The 15532-nt window shown below is 50.8% G+C and overlaps 1 protein-coding gene across 4 annotated transcripts in view; it reads right to left on the bottom strand.

Annotated features, from left to right (window-relative positions):
* Positions 1-6056: 6056 nt before the first annotated feature.
* The window catches only part of FBF1 (Fas binding factor 1), a 34349-nt gene continuing 24873 nt past the window's right edge, over positions 6057-15532 (bottom strand). For 3 of the 4 annotated variants that reach the window (XM_034790057.1, XM_034790058.1, XM_034790060.1), the window contains 12 exons: positions 15249-15349; positions 14529-14735; positions 13769-13876; positions 12861-13000; positions 12022-12140; positions 11547-11669; positions 10375-10560; positions 9816-9992; positions 8784-8921; positions 8543-8681; positions 7180-7310; positions 6057-6295 (listed from right to left, as the gene is read on the bottom strand). In XM_034790057.1, coding sequence (XP_034645948.1) covers positions 6218-6295; positions 7180-7310; positions 8543-8681; positions 8784-8921; positions 9816-9992; positions 10375-10560; positions 11547-11669; positions 12022-12140; positions 12861-13000; positions 13769-13876; positions 14529-14735; positions 15249-15349 — 1647 coding nt within the window. In that variant the 3' untranslated portion in view covers positions 6057-6217. The remainder of the gene's footprint in view (positions 6296-7179; positions 7311-8542; positions 8682-8783; positions 8922-9815; positions 9993-10374; positions 10561-11546; positions 11670-12021; positions 12141-12860; positions 13001-13768; positions 13877-14528; positions 14736-15248; positions 15350-15532) is intronic. The other variant, XM_034790059.1, reaches the window with a different exon arrangement.

The following is a 15532-nucleotide window of genomic DNA, read 5'->3' as shown; positions in this document are numbered from 1 at the left end:
AGAACATCAATCTCTGCAAGATGCCGAGGGGAATCATCACAGCCTGGCTCCTGAACTGGGCAGAAGCTGATGTGTGAATCAGACAGAGTTGAGGAATATTTTGAAAGAATGGACACGGGCTAGCTGTCCTTTCCAATTCTTCCCAAGCCACCAGAGGTCAGTGCAACAGCAGGAATGGAACCAGAACTTTGGTAGCTGAGAAACTGGAATCACAGAGAAGAAAAGACTTTTGAACTAGCACTTTTCATCAGTAAATCTCAAAGTGCTTTGCAAAGGAGGTCAGGCTCAGTACAGTAACAGCGAGAGGTATAGATTACAGACAGAACATTCCAAAGGACTGAGCGAGAAGACACGCTACGGCATTTATAGTCCGAGACCTATGTTATAGCCATTCTCCACTCCAGCCTAATTTTCTGTTCCAACCTTCTAATAAATGACAGAAGTACAGTTGCTTCGCTGGAGAGGGGGAATTGGGTGAAACCAGCCACCTTCCCCTTGAATTTATGAAAATGGATTGTTTGTAACGTGATGGGTAAATCTAGGGGGCCCATCAGCAAGTCGTGCCTACCAGCGAGAGGGTGGATTAGTTTCCCGTGGGAAGAGGTGGGATCCCCAGCACTTTAAAATGACCGCTGAACCTGGGGAGGCTGCACTGGGTGAGGGAAGAGAAAGCGAGGCCAGTCCAGCCAGCAGGATTGGAAAGATGTATCCAGCATAGTCAACACAGATCTTCCTAAGGCTAGAATGTCAAGGTACAGCGTAGTTCTTCATACAGAGCTACACACTGAAACAGCTGAGATGCTTGTGTCTTCTTTGCACCCGTTTCCTTCTTGTTTTACAGTTGGGCGGGTGTATGATTACATTAGCCTATCTAACCGCTTCAGATGGCTGTTGTGTCTCCTGGCAGCAACAGGAGGGGAATTCAGGCCAGCCTGCTGTCTGCTTTGAGGAGGTGCCATTGATTCTCAATGTAATAGCCCATAGGGGGTTATTGGGATCAGATCAGCTCCTTCCTTGGAAGGGCTAGAGCGGGGGATTAGGGTTTTCCCACAGCCAGCTCAGCTCTGTGTAAAGAGCAGAAACAATGAGAAAAACCCACATCTAAGCTCAGGTAACACTGAGTGGGTTAGGCCTCACCTAAAGCCTATAGGTCATGGGTTCGAGTCTCACTTGAGCTCACGCTGCAAGACCACCTCCAGTTCACCCACTTGCAAAACGGGTATTCAGCTCATTGAGTTAGGGCAGTCGAAGGCGGGCAGGCATGACGCTGACCACATCACTTCCTTGGGCAGTGGTGGCTTTGAAACTGATGTGCCTTAACCGCATCAGCCTGATATGCCATTGGTTCGGGAGGTCTTTGACCTGACTGGGACACTGTTGCATGTAAGGGGAGCCAAGTCACATTGTGAATCAGTAGCACAACTGGGACTAAAACCCAGGAGTGCTGCCTCCCTCACTGTCCAGTACTGTAACCCCTAGGCAACACATCCTCCTTCAGCTGTGAGCATGCAGTAGCGGGCAAGATGCAGCACCCGAGCACAAGGGGGTGGGGGCGGAATGCGAAAAGTAGCATCTGGATTCATTTTTAATGTGTTAGTGCACATGGGTTTAGATGAGCCCGTTGGGTTCTTTTCTCAGCTCCACCACTGACTCCACCCACCTCTCCCAGTCTTCAGTGGCATTGCACAGACGTCACCGAGCGCTGCACCTGACATCCTCTCTGGCTCATCTCTGCAACAAAGGCCACAAATAGCTCAATTACAGGAGCAGACGCAGAAACAATTTAGACCCTGAATTAAACCAGCTTTGTCTCCAAAAAGGTCAGTCGTCCTCCTCCTCACCCCCAAGGTCTCCTTCTTTGTCTCCAACAGAACAATGGCAGTGCCCCCGCCGTGCTCGAACACTGGGATCAATAACACACAGGCACAGAAGCGGATCATGGCGCTGTCCAAGCCCCATTAGTCCCCTGCTGCACTTTAATTCACTCCCTGACAGAAGCACAGGGCTAGATTCTGAGCTGACACTAATGTAAACCTGGAGTTACCCTGCTGAAGTCAATTTGAGTTACTCCAGATTTACAGTGTAACGAGATAAGAATCCAATCTGTGGTATTTGACGCTGTCCGTCCCCATTATCTTCAGATTCTCTTTCCTTCCAATCTCTCAGCTAGACTGACCAGACAGCAAACGTGAAAAATTGGGGTGGGGGTGGGGGGTAATAGGAGCCTATATAAGAAAAAGACCCAAAACTCGGGACTGTCCCTATAAAATCGGGACTTCTGGTCACCCTACTCTCAGCACATAAATGGCAGCCCAAATAATCAGCGTTTCTCTCCTTGATGGGTTGGCAAATGGCTGATAATGGAGCATGACAAGGGTGGTTAAATGCACAGCCCTCTGTAAATTACTCCATAGGGCAGCCAAGAAAAAGAAACGGTGCTGTTCTTTCGCTAGATTCTGTTCAGGGGCGAGGGCTTTTGTTCCTCTTACAAGGCGTTCACGATTTTACTATATTATTTAAAATATAAAAGCAAATGCTGGGGGTGGTGTGGAGCAGATGCAGAGAGACCAGTTCTCCCTTTGGGTACATGCTGCATTTGAGAGTAATAAAAACTGAAGCTTGTCTTAAGACTAGCAGAAAACATTTGGCACTGCTAGCACTCTTCCCCTCCGTCAGCAGCTGAGAGGCTCGTGTTCTTTATCCAAGGTCGTTGTGTTCTGACAGCAGAGTGGGAGAACGGCTCTGGTATTAATGTGGGAGCTGCACCACGGCTCTTTGACTAAATCACTCACAACAGCAACAAAGACACAAACCTCCCACGCTGCATCAGCAGCCAGCGAGCAAGGCTAAGCGGAACCAGCATGGCTGAGAGAGAATCCACAACATTCTGCAGACACTAGGGTCCTAGGTTGGATTTTAACCAGTGACCCAGCATTGGAAGGCTCTATGCGCCTTTACCAACCCCAAGAATGTAATTCCCCTTCCCAATCAAACTAGCTTCTTCTCCAAAGGTACGGAACCTGCCAGCGCCCCACAGCATCTCTGCTAGCCTGCTCAGGCCTAAAGCCTGACATGAACCCGACTAGACCAGTCACCCGAACCTGACCCAACCCTGAGTCATTCGAACCCAACCCTTCCCCCGAACCTCCGTCAGCATTGCTGCTGCCTCGCCCTTGGGGCTCAGCCTGGTGGGGCTTCCTACTCCCCACACCTGGGGCCAGTGATCTGTTTCCAACTGCCTCCTGTCGGGGAAGGGAACGGAGCAGCGGCTGTGTGTGCCATGCCTGCTGGCTACCGTCACCTCGCTGTGCTGGGACTCATCAACACACTCCACTGCAGGCATACCATAGCCAGGTGGTGGTGGCCAGCAGCAGCGGGTCATACAGCCACTGGTCCACTGACCCCACGGGCAGGAGAAGGGGATCAGAGACGCCCTGACCCAAGCCCAAGAGTGTTGGGTTGTGTTCCAGACTCAACCCAAACCTGACCTCTTGATGACAACTGGCAGAGCGCGTAAGGGATACTTACAGTTTTACAGGGATCCCCGGCCTGAGGTACATGCATAACTGTTTGCCAAAGGATGGCATGTAAGGTCTCTACTGAGTGCCAGTAGCCCACTGGGAACCATAATCATTGCAAATGCACGTACGGAGGCTAGTTAAGAGGTATTTGTACTGAAAGCTATATTCTTAAGGTATGTAAGTTAAAACAGGTCACCAGAAGGTGAGAAACAGCTTTTGGACCGGCAGAGGGGAGTAAATGTTTGTCTTTCTGGCTGGTCATTGTGTATTGCATGTCTAACACTGTAAGTCTATTTGCTTGACTGAGCCTGATGCTACTGAAGAGACTGTAAAGTCGACAAGAAAGGAGCACACAGGAAAAACAGCAGGGAGGATCCTGTTTACAAGTAAAGCCAATAGCTCAGAAACGGGCCGGGCCACCGCGTCCCACAGCTCCCATTGGCCGGGAATGGTAAAACCGTGGCTACTGGGAGCTGCGAGCAGCCATACCTGTGGACGCTCAGGTAAACAAAGTGTCCCTGAATGAGCCACGAACCAAGTTTGGGAACCAAGCAATAGACTGTAGGTGCTGTAACTTGGGGTGCAGAAAGACACCCTTCACGGAGGAGACAAGCCGAACATGTGACTTGTTTGAGGAAAACGGGCACACAGCCTACCTGGCTGAGAAACCTTGGCTATAAGACAGGACAGTAACTAGCCAGGGTGGTCTAGGCTCTAGAATGCAGTTATGATTTTATTTTACATTAGGGCTGTCAATCGATTAAAACAATTAATTGCGATGAATCGTTCTGTTAAACAATAACAGAGTACCATTTATTTAAATATTTTTGGATGTTTTCTACATTTTCAAATATATTGATTTCAATTACATCAATTTCACGATAGAGATTGCACTACAGTTCTTGTATGAGGTAAATTGAAAATACTACATCTTTTGTTTATCATTTTTACAGTGCAAATATTAGTAATAAAAATAATAATATACAGTGAGCAGTGCACACTTTGTATTCTGTATTATAAATTGAAATCAAATAATTGAAAATGTAGAAAAACATCCAAAATATTGAATAAATTTCAGTTGGTATTCTGTTGTTTAACAGTGGATTAAAACTGCAATTAATTTTTTAACTAAAAAAAATTAATCGTGAATAAATCGCATCAGTTAACTGTGATTAATCGACAGCCCTATCTTACAGATAACCATTTGCTTCCAAAACTTCTACTTGTTACTACATGACTATATTTCACTAAATAAACTGTTACTTATTTTCACTACAAAAATATCTCAGTGCTGTGTTAAACGGAGCAGCGATCTGAAGGGACATGGGTAACTGGGCAGGACTTTTCTGTGGAAGCAGCATGCCTGTGAATTCTGCAAGTGCCCAGTGGAACAGGGGCTGGTTATGTGACGGTTGGAATGTGCCTAGCACTAGCCTGTAGAGAGAGTGGGGCCTGCATAGGCCTGGAGGGAAGTGCTTTTGTTGCCCATGGCCAGGGTTGGGGAGCTGACCCTCTGGCACAAATCAGGCTTCCTCATGCTAAGGGCAGGGGGTAGTAAGGTGCCTCACACCCCTGGGTACCCTCAGGCAGTGTCACACTAGCACTTGAAGTCAGGTATTGTTGGGTTCGGGTCAGGTTAGGTTGCAAGGCTCTAACCCAACCTATGAAAGGGAAGAGGGAAGATGATAGAGCATTAAAGACACTGAGATGCAGTGGAAGTGAAGTGAACTATTCCTAAATCACGAAAACTTGGTTCCTTCTTGTTTCCTTCACTCTTCCCTTATCACTCAACATCCAGCCTTGGACACGGCCATGGTACAGCAGATAGGGTTGCCAGTGAAAGTGAGTGAGGGTGGGGGCGAGCAAGCGACGGAGGGAGAGGGGCTGGAGTAAGTGGGGGCGGGGCAAGGGGCAGGGCCTTGGGGAAGAAGTGGGGCAATGGTGTTCGGTTTTGTGCAATTAGAAAGTTGGCAACCCTAACAGCAGATGAGCCGTCCTCTGGCTGGCTAATGTGAAATGAGTGTGGTGGGTCTTAGGCCATGTCCCAATGCACAAGTGTGCACATCACCATAACCCCCTACCACACTTGAGGCTTTCAACAAAGGTGCCAAGAGACGGGATAAATTATAAATGGGCCACAGCGACTGAACTACCTGCTCAGGCTGAGGAGGTGGTCCCTGCTGGTCATGATTGAGGATTGCAGCAGGGCAATACATGGAAAGTTTGCACTGGTTCAGCCCATGGTGTACCTGTTCTTGGTGGTGTGTGTACAGATCGCTAGGTGCTCTCACATGGGCCAGTGACTCCATGGAGATCCCTAAGGACTTCGCTATTGCCAGGCTGTTGTACACGGAAGGTGCTTCAACACTATGGCGATAGATCACAGCATAAAACCGAGAGAGAGAGAGATGGGCATAATGAAAAGACCGTCCAGGCTCTGAAGGGCTCACAGCTGAAGTAATGGAAGACTTTAGGCTATAGGGCTCTCAGTCGGACATAGTTAAAAATTCACGCGCGAAGGGGTTATTTTTTTGGTTTTTTTTTTAAACTAGCTGCTGCCTGACTGAATGTATCTGACAATTTATATTTTTCCAGCCATTCATTTTTGGATTTTTAAAAAAGATTATAAATTACAAAATCCCCCGTCGTCTTCGTAGAAAACGCCAGCTCAACCAGCGCTGCACATGGGGCTGAACTCATGCTGTCGATATGTTGTAGGAAGCTTTCTTCAGGGTCTCTAGAAAGAACTGCTCATCTTCCAAGAAATCCCGGTCCTGCAGAGAAAGATGGGAAGGGCCATCACTGGTTGTGGCTGGACTCCCTGAAGGTAGAGTACAGATGCCCACATGCCTGGTAGATAATCACTGTCTTAGGAACTGACATATAAGGGAAGTATCAGAAGCAGTCAAAGCCGAGGCTTTGAGAGGTGAGTGCACCAGCAAGTACAGTTACTTACTTTGTTGTAACTTTGGTTCTCCAAAATGTCTTGTCTGTGTGGATCCCAGTTAAGGATGCGTGAGGCACATGTGCACCTTGAATGGGATCCATACAGCCAACTTGAATAACCTTTCTTTCCTAGATAGGAACATGAGGATTCTAAGGGATCAAAGCAGAATCCCAATTTTGCAGGGGTGTTGGGGGAAGAGCAGGCGAGTAACTGGAGAATCTGGAAGGAGTAGGAATGTCAAAGCACCAGAAGAACAGGGATTAACCACCTTGATATGGCACCTTCCATCTGAGGATCTCAGAAAACTGGGTCTGGAGCAGTACATACACCCCACTCCAGTGGTGAATAAGGCTGTTAACTCGCAGCCCAAGTGGGGCAAGCCAACTAGGAGCTCTGACGATGTGGTTGTCCAAGAATTTATGGCTGTCATTGCTTCTGTTGTTCATCCACTTCTGCTTTAAGTGTATCAGGGAAACACCAGGTGTCTGTTCTCTAAAATGACCCTTTTGCAGTGCATCACGGAACAAACAGCTTTACTGCCCAGCAACAACCTTCAGAGAAAAATCCACCCATTGGCAGGTGGCACTGAGCCCTCTCTTTCTCTCTTCCTGGGAGAGTCCGAATGATTTCAAAGCCAAAGCCCAGCTCAGTAGCAGACCTGATGTTGGGTCCCTTTTACATCGGAGCAAATGCTACGGAACCTCATCTTACCCGCTCGGCTGTGTGCTTCAGCAGCACTAGTCTGGCATACAACTCAGCGGGTCCCGCTCCTGCTGTGCCCTGGCTGCCCCCCGTCCTGCCAGAGTTGTGCCAAGGTAAGTCTATAACAGGAGGGGGGAAATCTGCAAAGAAAGCACAATAGTGCAGAATACACACAGGGTTAGAGGAACGTGGGACATCCGTGTATTCTATACAGAGACACTCAGATGGAGGCAGGGAAGTTGGACCCACTAAGCTTTCCTAGTATTATTGCTGTGCCCGTGTTTTCATGTCCTGGGGGAGCATAGCAGTCCCTCTTGCCAGCCTGGGACCTGAGGAAATTGTGGGGATTAATTATAATGATTATGTGGCACTTCTATAGCCTCTTTCATGCAAGGATCCTAGAGCACTTTACAAACATTTAATTAGCCCTCTGGAGTAGGCAACTCATTAGTCCCATTTTACAGAAGGGAAAGAGAGAAGTTAACCAATTTTCCCTATCCAATGCAGCAAGTCAGTGGCGGAGGCAGGAATGGAAACCAGGATTCCTGACTCCAATCCCTTGCTCTGACCACGAGCCCAGCTCCCTCTTGCGAAGAGGTGACTTCAGAACTCAACTCAGGTCTTTATCCTTTGAAAGCCAGAGAGCTGAACCACAGAGATGCCCCACCTGCTCTGTGACACAAAGATGCAGGAGGTGCTGTCCCTTTGGCCTGGTCCACACTTAAAATTAGATCAAGTCGCTCAGGGCTGCGAAAAATGTCGTGCCCCGAGCACTGTAGTTAGGTCGACCTGACCCCTGGTGTAGACCCGGCTAGGCTGACAGAAGAATTTTTCTGTTGACTTAGCGACTCGCTTTTAGAGAGATGGATTAACTCCGCTGATGGAAAACCCCCTTCCGTCGATATAGGAAGCGACTACACTACAGTGTCACAGCTGCAGTGCCGTAGCTGTGCCACTGTAGCAGGTGTAGTGTAGACATGCCTTTCCTCTCATTTCCTTGCTCACAGGAACACGGGACTGGAGAGGCCTCTTGGGTCATTGAGTCCAGTCGCCTGCTATCACAGGCAACCCCGGCACGTTGTCCTGGTCATACATTTATCAAACTCCACCTGAAAACCAGTTTGGTTTCTTGCCTCCACTCCTCCTATTGGAGACTGTTCCCCAACCCCTCTCCTCTGGTGGTTAGAAACCTGCTTCTAAATTTCCAGTCTAACTTTCCTCATGGCCAGTTTATTCCAGAGCCAACGTTGTCCTTTAGGTTAAATAGCTCTTCTTCCTTTCTGGGCTTCCCCCCATGATGTATTTACAGAGCAATCACTGAGAACAACTACTCAAGAGCTGTTCTGTTGGCAGGTGTGAAGGAGCAGCTTACAGTGCGTGCTGGAGAGGCTCTTGGTTTGAGCACTTGGGTGTGGCCCCCGGGGCTTGGTCAGGAACTGCACCGGGCTGTTCGGAAGCTCCTCTCGCAGCTGTTCAAGCTGTCTCCTTTGATGAGCCAGGTTCTGGCGCTCCTACCCGGCCCGAGAGAGAGGGAGAAAGGCTGGTTTACTAGGGTCTGGCATGTTGCGGTACATAGAAAAAAAACGAGAGGGGAAGCGCGAGGATCTGATTGCCTGGTGCAGGTGCTGCTCCTGCTGCCTCAGCCGTTCCAGCCGCTGCTGCACGGTACCCAGCCTCGTCTGATGTTCTGACTCCACCTTCTTCGCCTCTAGCAGGGCTCTCTCCCCCTCCTCGTACTTCTGCGAGGACAGCTGGGGGACACAGCAACACAGAGCGTGAGTGGGGGGCGGGGGAGCAAGGGCGTGACGGCGCCCATCGGGGAGGAGAAAGACCCATGTAAGTGTCTCTGGAAACCCCGGCTCATTTGTGTAGACCACGACATCCTGGACACTCCCATCCTCTGCTTACCCACCACACTAGTAAGGCAGGTGCAGCAGCAGGGCAAGCTTCTCCTAGGCCACCTCATTCATGGGTCTCAACCAGGACCTGGGGGATCTCTCAAGGATCGAGTGGGTTGCTCCATCTCCATGGTTTCTCTGCCAAGGCTTGTCCACTGGGAACTCAAGTGAGACCAAGTTCATTTCATGCAGGCCATCCAACAGCCACCAGATAGGAATGGCTCTTGGTTGCCAGGGACTTGGCCTGGATTTGAATCTGTGTCAGAGGTGGAGGGCTCTGTATCCCATCTCCTACCTCCTGAGCCATCTGGGTACTCTCCTCCCCCTCCCCCACTATGGATCAGACACACAGATCCTTGTATTACGAAGCAGGTCTCTGTATCCCTTTTTTATTTTAAAGTGCTAAATCACTAACAAACATTCATGTAAAGAACCATCGCTCCGGGCTCTTGACTTCTATAGCTCTTCAGCCAGAGATCCCCACGTGTTTTATCAAGGGGGGGGGGGGGGAGAATATCAGTCTCCCCCCTCACAGATGGAGAACCAAGGCAGAGAGAGATAATTGAGGTGCCCAAGGTCACCCGCAGGATGTCACTGGAAGAGCGGGGAACTGAAGTCCCATTCTCAAGCCCCTACACCACTGCTGCCTCCACTTCCTGTATGGCCTTTCCTGGATTCTAATGGGGAAGGATTGTGGGTGCATTGACTGCAAGGGGTTAAGAGAGGAGTCGTTGTTGTCCTTCCTACCTTGCTCATACTGTCAATCTCCTCTGCCCTCTGTTTGACGTGCAAAGCGGCCGCATTAACCCTTTCCTTCTCGAGTCTCAGCTCCTGCCTCTCTTGCTCCACAGATTCCCTTTCTCTAGCCAGCTGCTCCTCCTTAGCCCTCAGCTCACTGGCCTTGATTTTCAGATCCGCTTGTTCCTAGGAAGAGAGCATCAATGGTGGCTCTATATCGGCTCCTCTCCTGAGCACTCAACCCAAGTGCTCAGAGAGGTCCGTGATAGAAGAGCCCCCCCCACCCCCCCCCAAGCCCCTGGCCCACTGGAGGATTGTTCCCTGCTGTACATATACTAGAGCACTGGCTTTGTTGTGCAGGAAAGGTCCCCAAGCATTAGCGTTCAGGTTGTTTCCTTCGCCCTGCCCAGACAGAACAGCTGGCTCAGGAATCTGGGCCAGTCAGAGGAAGGGTTGGAAGGTTTCCCTTCACCTACGTTATTCAGGGCTCCATGTCCCCCTATAGAAGACTCCTTCCTATGGCAGGAACACATGCTACAGGCAAAGTGCTGCATTGAGACTGCTGTACCTTTGCCAGGGTCATGATGGCCCCTTCCCTCTGGGAGTCTATCTGCAGGGCATGGTCAACGTCACGCTCCATCCGCTCCTTGCTCAGCTTCTGCTGGGTGTGGAACTCCGACCACTCCATGGCGAGCTTTCGACGCTCCTCCGCGCACTTCTGCATGACTGACTTCTGCTCCTCCAGCAAGACGTTCTGTGGGAGCAAAGCATGAGAGATGCAACCAAGTCCTCCAAACCAGAGAGACGTAGGGAAGGTTGGCTTGAGGTCACAGAGAGTACCCCTTCCACCAGGAAGAGTGGAAAAGGAGCTCCTTATGCTGCCTTCAGACTGAAAAGGATTCCTGCTACTAAGATTCCCACTGCTGCTCCTGGGAACTGGGTATCATTCTTGTACCCAGACAGCAGAACTTTCTGTACTATGGGGGCAGGGGTTTTGCACTGTTCCCACAACATGGCAATGAAACAGAGGCAGTGACAGTAGATCTCACCACCCTGTGGTTGAAACAGGAGTGCTTTTCAGCAGGGGAGCGTTACAGCAATGGGTTTTAAAAGTACCGAGTGACTAGTACCCTCCACTTGACATTATTTTCCTGCCTTCAGCCACAATTGCTGGGTTTTCTCGCTCACGTGACCTAGTGTGTGTCATTGTTACTCTGTGCAACAACCAATGTCTGCCAAACCCGGACAAGCCTACCACCTTCCTGCTGACTCGTGCCATCCCAACGCCGCCTCTGTCACTCACGCTGTCGATCACTGTGCCGCATCTCTGGGAAGAGCAGATAGGTGCTACCCCAGCAAATACGAAGCGCTCCAGGAGCACGTGCGCCTTGCCCAAGAGTGACAAGTCAAGTCTGACAGGCTGACATGCTGGCTTATGGTTCTGATTGAGCAGGAGGACAAGATATTGCCAAGTGAAGCGTAGGGTATTGTGATGCCTCACTGAAGTCCCAAGTGGTTAATCTCTGAGTGGAACTGCTTCCCGCCCCCAAATCTACTCCTATTAGGTTAATATCCTTGAGCTATGCTGAATTCTACGTCGATTTATTTCCATCCTGCCCTTTGTCCTCCAGCAAAAGAATTTTTCTCCTGGCCTTGATGCCATCTGAATGAATGCTACATAATGGGAACACTTCCTCCTTGAGACCATCACGTTCATTAAACATCATGACAACACCGGACCTTTGCCCGCTCCAGCTCTTCCCTCTCCATGGTCAGCTGCTGGGTCATCACCCTCCGCTGTTCCTCTAGCGAGCGCTGTAGAGATTCCACTTTGGATTGTTCTGCTGTCACCCTCCAGCGTTCCTAGAGCGCAGAGGCGACAGCAGATGGGGGAGAGCAATGCCTGGGTTACATGAGCCTATGGTACAATCATGCCTTAAATGAATATTTAACCCAGATATTTTTCCACCACCACCTCCGTTTTCTTTGACTTCAGGGCAGGGCCTGAGCCTTGGAGGTTCAGGCCCTGCCCTGAGTTTTCCCCCACCAAGCAGGAAGACAATTTTTCACCTGTGGAAAAAAACTGGCCTCTCACCATGGCTGTCCGCAGGTTGAGGAGAGTTCCCATATTGGATACAGAACATGCAGGCCCCCTCTCCCCCCCGTCAGAGCCGTTAACAGAGGCTGAAGACCCAGGTTGTTGGCCTTGCCTCACCTGCTCCAGGAGACGAGTTTGCTCACTCAGCCTGGCCTCCATTTTAGCGATGACCTCCTGCAGCCGGCTCCGCTCCTCCTCCATGTCCCTCTGCTGTCGCGTCAGTCTGTCCTGCAGCACTGAGGGGAGAAAAACCACCGTGCAGCAAACTGCAGCCATTCACAGGCTAATCCCACAGTCCAGCGCAAGCCACCATTGTGTCCGTCTTGCAAAAAAGTTGCAGGGCCGGATCCTCAGCTGGTTTAAACCAGTGTCACTCCAATGGTGCTGTGCTGGTTTACAACAGCTGGGAACTGACCCTCAGTCCCAGCCACCTGGGATGGCTTCTCGCTGGGAGTGCTGTCTGGCTACAGGACATTCCCGGGGAGCCGCTTTCAGCACAGAGGATCTTTGGCGCAGTTGTCTTGCTCTGGTACAGCCCTGGACAAGGCAATGTTCTTTTCGGAAAGGTAAGTGCGTAGGAGAGCCACAGATGGGAACATCTGCTACAGTGGACGGATGATCTTGTGATTAAGACACTGAACAGGGATCTGGGTCCAATTCTCTGCCACAGACACCATATGTACTTTTGGGCAAGTCACTTAATCTCTCTCTGTGCCTCAGTTCCCTATGTGTAAATGGGACAGGGATCATCTTGCTCTCTGTTTGTACAGCACCTGGCACAATGGGGCCTGTCCATGATTAGGGCTCATAGATGCTTCCACAATACACATCTCCGTTTGGACGGTAAATTCTTTGGGGCAGTGACTGTGTGTGTGCATACAATGGAGCTCTGATTGAGGTTGGGGCCCCTAACTGCTACTGTAATAAATAACCATGAAAAAATAAAAAGCAGGTACCCCTGAGCTGTTCGTCCCGCTGACGGGCTCCAATCTCGAGCTCCTGCGACGTGTTGTGGTGAGTAGCCTCCACCTTATAAGAGAGGTCACTCAGGTTACTGGAAAACTTCTCCATCTGCTCAATGACGCCGTTCAGAGACCTGCAAGAGGAAGGGGTGGGGCCACAGTTACGTGGTAGCTGCATCGGTTCACACTGAGTTCACGTTTTCAACGTTATCCTCATGTGACGAGGGGCTAGAAAGATTTACTTTAAAACAAAACCTTAGATTCTGAGCCCAACCTGTGGCTTCCACAGCAGGTTCCCTGGGCAATAAATATGCACCGCCTTGCCTAGGAGCTTGAGTGGGTACGATCGCTTTGTCCTGAACCTCTCCTGCTCAGTTAACCCCTCCCCTCGGTAGCAGCAAAGGACAGGAGCTGCTTTTTCTCAGGGGTAAACAAAGCTCATTTATTGACTGACAGAGCTTGAGAGGTGGTGAGGGCAATCTACTTGCTGAGCCAGTGGCTTCTGTGCAAACACATCACCAATTTAGGTGTTCTCCCTTTGGTTGGGATCCACCCAACACCCCGGCCCTGCCTTCCCCTGCAGACAGCTCTCTGCGTGGGGACTGTGCCCATAGATTCCAAGGCCAGAAGGGACCACTGTGACCATCTAGTCTGGGTGCGTGTGATTATTCCCCAGCCGTCTCACGGAGGGCTGTCAGGTTTATGGTGCTTGCTGTGAGAGAGCATCCCAGCTCTGTTTTTCAGAGGCTCTCCGAGCCCTGAAGGGAAGAAGCAACCTACTCAGCTGCTTGTTCTTCTACTTCAGAACCGAAGAGGAACCCAACCTCCATCACAGTCTACGTGGGGTGGGTGGGGAGCTGAAGGACGAAGGCAAGGAGGCCGTGCTGGGTGGCAGCCGGTACCTGGTATGGGAGGTAGCACTGGTTACCGCGTCAATCTCCTGATCTTTCAGTCGTTTCAACCTCTGTAGCTGCTCTTCGTGGTCTTTGCGCATCTCCAGAATGGACGCTCTGTAGGACCCAGAGGGGAGGAGCCCGTTAACCAGGTCTAGTTATTTACATTCCCTGCAGCCTATGCCGCAGTCAACGCTCAGACATATGGCCCTCGTTGCCACAGCAACACACAGCGAGAGCTGAACGGGAGCAGCCGGCTGATCTCGGCCCCCGGCTGTGGGCGATGGTGGATGGTCACCGGATAAGCTCGTGGAGACAACTCATTCCTAGAGGAAATTTGCTGGTTCCTGCCCAGGCATGAGCAGAGGTGTGGACGGGGGAGAATAATGGCCGTGAACCCCAAAGGACCCTACGCAGGTGCAAGTCCCTGTGCCCTGCAGTGACAGTCCCACACGTACCTGCCAGGTGGAGCCGTGCTCAGAGGCCTGCTGCCTGCCACAAGCAGATGCAAATGCTCGTGGCTAAGCTGCATAACTCAGGAGATCGGGACAAACCTTTAATCACTTCCCACCAGGGCTGCGGTTATTTCACACCGTTGCACTGGCCTGACTTTTCCTGACACCACGATCTCAGCCGGGCCCATTTTCCCGTCTGCTCAGACACGGATTCAATATCTTTCCAAGAGCTTCGGCCCCTTCGGGAGGTGAATAATGTTGGACCCCAGATGCCTCCCGCCAGGCTGGCTGTCCCCTCCCCTAGCCCTCCTTACCGCTGCAGCTCCCGTAGCCTCTCCACCTCCTGGACCTTCTCCTGCTCCAGCTCTGCCAGCCTACGCTGCTGCTGTGCCAGCAGCTCCGACTTGGCCCGCTCTGTGCTTTGGCAGTGGGACAGGTACTGCGCCGCCAGTTCCTCATTCTCCTGCCGCAGCCTCGCCTCGCGCTGACGGGAAGATTCCTCCATCACCTTCACACGGCTCCTGAGGAGAGACACGGAGGCTGGAGGAGCTGTTTGCACGGTGCCCGCTGGGCTGGGGCACTAATGGGTGGTTCTGATCTGAACTATGACGCTTAGGGGGTCAATTTTCAAATGCAGGACCCTAATTTAAGTGCCAGTTTAGGTGCCTGCTGTTGATTTAATAGTAAATAAATAATAATACCCAGCTCCTTATATTTTTGTATATATAGTATGTAGCGCTTTTCATCACTAGATCTCAAAGCACTGCACAAAGGGAATCAAATCCCCTTTTACAGATTGGGAAACTGAGGCACAGAGCTGTGAAGTGTCGTGCTCAGTCACACGGCATGTCAGCAGGAGATCTGGAAGTAGCACCCTGATGCCCGGTCCCCTGCTCCAACTATAAGCTGGGCCAAGTGCTGTAAGTGGGGCAATACACACCCCAGGTATGCTGTGCATCAGGCAGGACCCTGAGTGCGGGGGCAAAGGTCCATGTCACTGGTGTGCATGTATCTGGGGTGTAGGCCCACGATACCTGTGTGCATTTTCAATGAGCTCCAAGTCTTCCTGATGACGCTGCTGTAGACTCTCCAGGAGCAGCTTCTGTTGATTCCTCTCCAGCTCCAGCTTCCGCACCTGATGTGGAAAGTCAGCACGATGGGCTAAAGAAAACCCTGCGTGGCTGGGGTGAGACACTGTACCCCATGTGTCACCCTGGAGCCCATGCTCACCACTTCTATAGGATGATATAGTTTGTACAAAGTATGCCTTGTGAGGTATCATTTGAAAATGCATAATCTACTGCACGTCATTGTCATG

This window comes from Trachemys scripta, chromosome 14 (assembly GCF_013100865.1).
Source record: "Trachemys scripta elegans isolate TJP31775 chromosome 14, CAS_Tse_1.0, whole genome shotgun sequence".
NCBI lineage: Eukaryota > Metazoa > Chordata > Testudines > Emydidae > Trachemys > Trachemys scripta.
Note: the sequence above shows the minus strand (reverse complement) of the source record. Positions and strands in the feature narration are given on the sequence as shown.